The sequence below is a fragment of the Monocercomonoides exilis genome (genome assembly GCF_001643675.1).
Source record: "Monocercomonoides exilis strain PA203 chromosome Unknown scaffold26-1319188, whole genome shotgun sequence".
Classification (NCBI taxonomy): Eukaryota; Preaxostyla; order Oxymonadida; family Polymastigidae; genus Monocercomonoides; species Monocercomonoides exilis.
In genome coordinates, this window is record NW_027150571.1 from 560,191 (window position 1) to 566,641 (window position 6,451).

The 6,451-nt window shown below is 37.7% G+C and overlaps 2 protein-coding genes across 2 annotated transcripts; both read left to right on the forward strand.

Moving 5' to 3' along the window:
- On the forward strand, positions 1 to 783 carry MONOS_12571 (putative Autophagy-related protein 4K (Atg4K); the record flags this gene model as incomplete). The annotated part of the gene is made up of 1 exon (XM_067865203.1): positions 1 to 783. One exon carries the CDS (start codon positions 1 to 3, stop codon positions 781 to 783), a length of 783 nt encoding a protein of 260 aa, XP_067726265.1.
- Positions 784 to 870: 87 nt separating this feature from the next.
- MONOS_12570 (uncharacterized protein) lies at positions 871 to 4,284 on the forward strand (the record flags this gene model as incomplete). Its single annotated transcript, XM_067865202.1, has 5 exons — positions 871 to 1,107; positions 1,159 to 2,292; positions 2,507 to 3,358; positions 3,461 to 3,751; positions 3,960 to 4,284. 5 exons carry the CDS (start codon positions 871 to 873, stop codon positions 4,134 to 4,136), a joined length of 2,691 nt encoding a protein of 896 aa, XP_067726266.1. The 3' UTR covers positions 4,137 to 4,284.
- Positions 4,285 to 6,451: the final 2,167 nt, after the last annotated feature.

Here is a 6,451-nt window from a genome sequence, read left to right on the forward strand (position 1 = left end):
ATGAAGGAGATGGAAGAGGAAAGAGAAGCAGAAAGAAAAGAGGCGAAGGAAGAAGTTGAAGCACAAAAACGCAAACACGAAGAAGAGATGGAAGCGATGAAGAAGGAGAAAGAGGAAGAGAGAGCGAAAGAAGCAGAGAAGGAGAAAGCGAAGTTCGAAGAGCAGGAAAAGAGCAGAGCGAAAGAGGCAGCAACGAAAGATGAGTTTATTGCGGAATTGGAGCAGAAAATGGCGAAGAAGAGCGAAGAGATGGAAGCAGCGCTTGCAGAAGAGGAGAAGAAGAAGAAAGAGATGAATGAAAAAAACGAAGCAGTTTTATTAGAAAAAGCGCAAATGATAGAAAAACTGGAAAAGGAGCAAGAAGCAGCGAAGAAAGAGGCAGCGAAGAGAGTGAGAGAGAAAGAAGAGGCGCTGAGGCAGAGCCAGGCAGAGCTTGGGCGGGTGAGAGGGCAGCTGACACAAGAAAAGGAAGCAGCCGAAAGGAAATTGAAGGAGACGAGCGAAAGATTGGAAGGGGAGAGGAAGAGGTTTGAGGAAGAGAGGAAGAAAGGAGAAGAAGAGAAGAAGAAGATGGCAGAGCAAAAGAAGAACATGAAGAAGGAGATGGAGCAGAAGATGGAGGAGATGCAGAAATTGAGTGTGGAACTTGGAGGACTGCAGCAAATGACGAAGGCGAAAGAAGAGGAAGAAGAAAGAATGAAAAAGGAGCTGGCGAAGAAAGGGGATGAAATCGAAGTTTTGTCGAATAAAAATGCAGATATTTTGAAAGAGAAAGAAAATTAGAAGGAAAACATGACTAAATTAACAGAAGAATTGGGAGAAGTACAAAAGACAAAGGAAAACATTGAAAAAGAACTGGAAGAGGCAAAAATGGAGAGGGAGAAGGAGAAAGAGCGCAATAAGAAGAGCATTGAAGAGGTGATGAAGGAGAAAGAAGTGGTTACTTTGAGTCTGAAGCAGATGACGATGCAAAATGAAGAGGCAGAGAAGAGAAAAGGAGAAGCGAAGGAGAAAGAAGAGATGCTTGTGAAGGAGAAAGAGGAAAAAGGCAATGAAATCAAAGAACTTCAATCAAAAATTGAGAGCTTGCAGGCAGAAGCAGAGGAAGTGAAGAAGGAGAAAGAGCAAATTTTGAGAGAGAAAGAAGAAATTGAAAAGGAGAAAGAAGCAATTTTGGCTTCAAATACGCAATTTGTGAGTGAAATTGAAGGATTTAAGAAAGAGAAAAAGGAAGCAGAAGAAAGAAGTGCGAAAGAGGAGAACGAGAAGAGGAAGAGTGCGAAGGAAAGAGAGCTGCTGAAGAAAGAGAGGGATGAATTGAGGAAGAAAGAGGAAGAAAATGGCAAAGCTGCTGAAGAACTGCGAGTGAAGATGGAGGAGATGGAGAAGGAGAACGCGGGGTTGAAGGAGGAGGTGAAGAAGCTGAAAGAAGAAGTGGAAGCGAAAAAGAAGGAGAACAAGGACATTTTGCTGAAGGATGAAGAGGTGACGACGAAGTTGGAGGCGCTGGAGCAGATGAAAGTGCAGTTTGCGCTGTCGATTGAGCAGAAAGAGGAAGAAAACGAGGCGATTTCGAAGAAAGCAGCAGAAATGGAGCAGAAATTGAAGGAGAAAGAGGAAGAAGTGAAGAAAGTGACGATGGAGAAGGAAGCGATGGAGAGCGATTTGGAGAGGGAGAGGGAAGAGAAGAAAGGGATGGTGGAGGAGAAAGAAGGGCTTTTGGCACAGTTGGACGAGGCGCTGATGACGAAGGAGAAAGTGGCGAGGGAGAAAGACGAGGAGATGGCAGTGAAGATGAATGAATTGGAGAGCGAGAGGAAGACGAAGGAGGCGCAAGGGAAAGAGCTGGGCGAATTGAAAGGGCAGATGCAGAAGCAGAAAGAAGAGAACGAGAAGCTGAGAAAGACGCTGGAGAAGGAGAAGAGCGCGAGGAAAGAGGAGAACGAGAGGAGGAAAAAGGAGAAGGAGAAAGAGGAGAGCGAGCGGGAGAAGGAGAAAGAGGAGCAGGAGAAGGAGAATGAGGAGATGATGGAAGAGTTGGAGAAGATGGTTGATTTGAACGGGAAGGCGAAGAAAGAGAATGCTGAGCTTAAGAAGCGGAACGAAGAGCTGAAGAGGGAAGTGGATGAGACGAAGAATGAGATGAAAAGGAAAGAAGAGGAGATGAAGAAGAGGGAGGAGGAGAAGGAGAAGGAGAGGAGGGAAACGATGCAGAAGGTGATGAACGAGAGAAAGAAAGAGAAAGAAGACATCAAAAAGACGAAGACGGAAATGGGATTGTTGGAAGAAAAGGTGTGAAAATGAGGATGATGGTGCAGAGAAAATGAAATGTTTTAAAAAAGAAAATCATAAAAATAAAAAGGCTGCTTTGAGAAAAAAGGAAAATTTGATAAGATTTTCTTTAAATGAAAATCATATTTCTTTCTTTCTTTCTTTTTATATCAACCATTTTATCAATTATTATTATTTTTATTATTTACAACTTTTTCTCTTTATTATCGAACAGATTCGTCAGAACGAGCAGCAGATGCAGAAATTGAATGACGAGATATCTGAATGGAAAGAGCAGACGGAAGCGAAAGTGAAGGAGATTGAGCAGCTGCACGAGAAGGAAGAGGAAAGAGAGAAGGAGCTTTTGGAAGAAGAGAAGAAGCGAAGCGAAGAAAGGAACAAGATGGAAGAGGAGAAAATGATAATGCGGAAGGAGAGAGAGAAGGAGAAGGCGAAGGCGAAGGAGATGGAAGAAGAGCAGAACCAGATGCGGATGGAGGTGAAGACGATGAGGGAGGAATATCAGGAGATGACGCGCAGTGTGGAAGAGATGCGAGAGAGAGAGCGAGAAAGAGAGGCGATGAAGGATGTGGAGGCAGCGAGAGCTGAGATGATGCTTGAGGATGTGGAAGGAGAGAAAGAGAGAGGGAGAGAAAGAGAACGGGAAGTGGAGCAGATGCAGCGACGGGTGGGCGATGTGGAAGCAGAAATGGCAGCACAACAGAGGCGAAGCCAACAGACAATAAGAGATCTGCAGAGGATGCTGGGAGGAGGAGGAGGAGGAGGAAGTGGAGGAAGTGGAGGAAGCAGTGGAAATCTGTCACAAGGGAGAGTGTTCACTCCAACTCCTCATTTGCCGATGCATTCGGCAGCGCTGACGGCAGCGTCGCCCACGTTCCAGCACCAGCGCAGCATGTCTTCGGCGTTTGACAGAGAGAAAGAGAAAGAGAAAGAGAAAGAGAAAGAGAGGGAGAGAGAGAGAGAGAGAAGGAGGGACAAAGATGGAGGAAGCGGGCACTGGAGCTTGAAGGAGAAGCCAGTTGCTTTGAGCTCTTCTGTTCCTCTTTCTTCAGCTGATGTGGCGAAGGTACTGTTAATTTTTATTCTTCAATTTTTTTAATTAATTTTCTTTTCTTTTCTTTTCTTTTCTCTTCTTTTCTCTTCTTTTCTTTTAATTGCATTTGTTCAGATTGTTGGCCATCCACTTCCAATGAGCACCACTCCAACACTGCCAGCCACCCCCACTTCACACCATACACAATCTCTAACATCTCTACACACTCCATCTTCTTCTTCTTCTTCCTCCTCCTCCTCCTCTTCTTCTTCTTCTTCTGGTTCGAATTCTGAATCTCCATCAACTTGTGTCAATTGTGTTCATCTCGAGGGAGTCGTCGTGTCATTGGCGAAAGAGCTGAAGTCTGTGCAAATAGACAGAGACAACCTCAAAAAGATATTCATGAAGGAAGGGAAAGGAGGAAAGGTATGTTTAAACCACCCCCTTTTTTTTCATAAATATAAATATTTTTGATATTTATTCATGAATTTGCATATTGTTAAATATGATTGAATATTCAATTTCATAATTCTATAATCCAAATATTGATTTATTATCTTTCGTTGCATTATTATAATTCCATCATCTGTTGCACATTTCAATCATTGGTTGCATTTCTTCTTCTGTTTTTCAGGACGAAGCGTTGAGGCGCATTCACGATCTGTATGAGGAAGCGCTCCAGCGAAGCCTACAGCTTCAGAACGACATGGATGTGCTTGGAAATGATGTTATGCGCCTGTCCAGCGAGCTGAAGGCGATGAAAGAGAAAGAGCAAGAAACACACAGCAAGCAAATAACAAGAGCCGGATGAGGGTTTTTTTTTGAGAGCATCTCATTTTCACTTCACAAACTGACAATTGAATTTTCTATTCTTTTTTCATTTTTATTTTCCTTTTTATTTCTTTTTGATTTTAAAAGTTTTATTTTTTGAAATATGCGTATTTCACAGCTTTTGAAAATTTGTATTTATTTTATTTGAAAAATAAGGTTATATGAACATTCGATGAAATTTTTTTTTCCTCGATAATTTAATGAAAAGTTTCATGGCATGTGAAGGGGTACGAAAGACACTAAGATTTGTAAATTTAAAATTGTTCTTTGAAAATTTCAAATCTGTAGAATTCAATTCTTGTTTTGACATTCCAAATAAGATGAATTTTGTGAATGCTTGGAAAAGTCCTCAGTTGAAGAAGTTGGAATTGCATTTTCAAAATAGTTAATTCCATTGGAAAATGATTTCATTAAAGTGTTTAAATTCTTGGTTTTCACTTTTTTTTGGTGTATTTTGTGAATGATAAAAAAATGAAAATAAAAAATATGAGTTTCAAAACAAAATGAAATATATTTTATCGAACATTTACAAAATTATCCGAAAATTATAAGACAATCCAACAAAAATATACAATTGAAAATTGTTTCAAGCAGCCATTTGCAGATAAATTATAAAAATCAAAAAAAAAAAAAAAAAAAAAAAAAAAAAAAAAAAAAAAAAGTGAAATTCAGAAAAACAAAATTCTAAACATCTCATTTTATCAAACATTTACAAAAAAAATATGTTGAATTTTCTTATGTTGAACATTCAAATTCTAACCCTAAAAATGTGAGCATTTCATGAAAGCATGTGATTGTGCCTTCATATCCTTCTTCTTCTATCTGTTCAAATATCTTTCTTTTTAATTCGATTCTTTTTTCTTCTTCCATTTCGTCTTTCTTCTTTTCTTTCAATTTATTTAAAACATTCGCAAATAATTTCAATCCCCTAAATAATATTTCTTCATCCAACGTTGGTCGCTGAAATTCCTCCAAAACAGCATTTATAGCTTCCCCTTTTAACAAGTCATCAACTTTCACATTTCTATTTTTTGCTGCTTTTCTTAAGGAATAAATGCACCAGAAGCAAATTTCTATTTTGCTTTCTCTTGCTGCTAGAAACACTTTCACAATGGTGCCAAATATCCTGCCAAATTCTTTATTCCACAACCTACAGCATTTAAAGAAACACTCAAATGTTTGCAACCATCTCAACAAAACAACCTCTTCTTTTCCTTTTATTTCCTCTTCTTTCTTTCTCTTCCAATCCACACTTTTCAACAAGTCTTCCAACTCTCTATATGCTTCTTTTGCAAAATGCAGTTCATTAACAATCACTCCTTCAAGACTTTTGATGGTGAAAAATCTTTTAAGCAAGAACTGCCAAGACGATTAATAAGCAAGTCGAGACAGATTGTAATTCCTGATGATACAGGACGATCTCTTTGATCTCTTTCAAATACATCCTTTTTTCAATTTTCTGTATAAAAGCACAAAAAGTAATGTCATTATCGTTTAAAAGCAAAGATATTGTCACACATTTCCTTCAAGAAAGCAACTAAAAGCAAGCGATGCCACTTCCACTTCATTTTGTGTAACCTTGTCTTCCTCTTTCTTCAAAGCCGCTTTCGCAAGACAAGATTTGAAAATTGGTATCAATTCCGAAGAATATCCTTCGCTAAGCATAAAACAACATTTACAAAGATCAGCCAATAGTTTTTCGTTTCCTTTTATTTTTGGCATAGGTCTTAATTGTATCATTTTGTTAAAGACATTATAAAATCTAAAATTTATAAATTATTGATTGGCACAATTAATAAAAACTGATATCACTCGGAAAGAAGAAAAATAAATAATGTTAAAAAAAACTCTAAAAATATAAAATGAGCAAATTCCCATAATATTTTCTTTTTTTGAATGAAGTTAAGACAATATATTTTGCTTTATGAATTTTGTTCCATTCAATATTTACGAATATTTGGTAAAATGTAACATATTGGGTCCGGAATTTTTTTTTTGAAATCATCTAAAATTATTTCCAAAAAAACTCCTTTGTTGAGAATTTGATAAATAACTGAATAATTAAGTTTCAAAAATTAACAAATAAGAAGTGAATTTCTGTATCATAACCAAAAATTGAATTGGAATATTTAAAAAAGAAGAGAAATGTCATATTTTTTAATTCATTTTCTAACATATATCCTTCTTTATTTAACTATAATCATAAAATTCTCTAAAAAAGTAGTTTCCGTTAACAGAATCTGAAGGTATTTTTTCATCTTTAATGTTTTCTTTTCGAAATTCACAAAATATGGG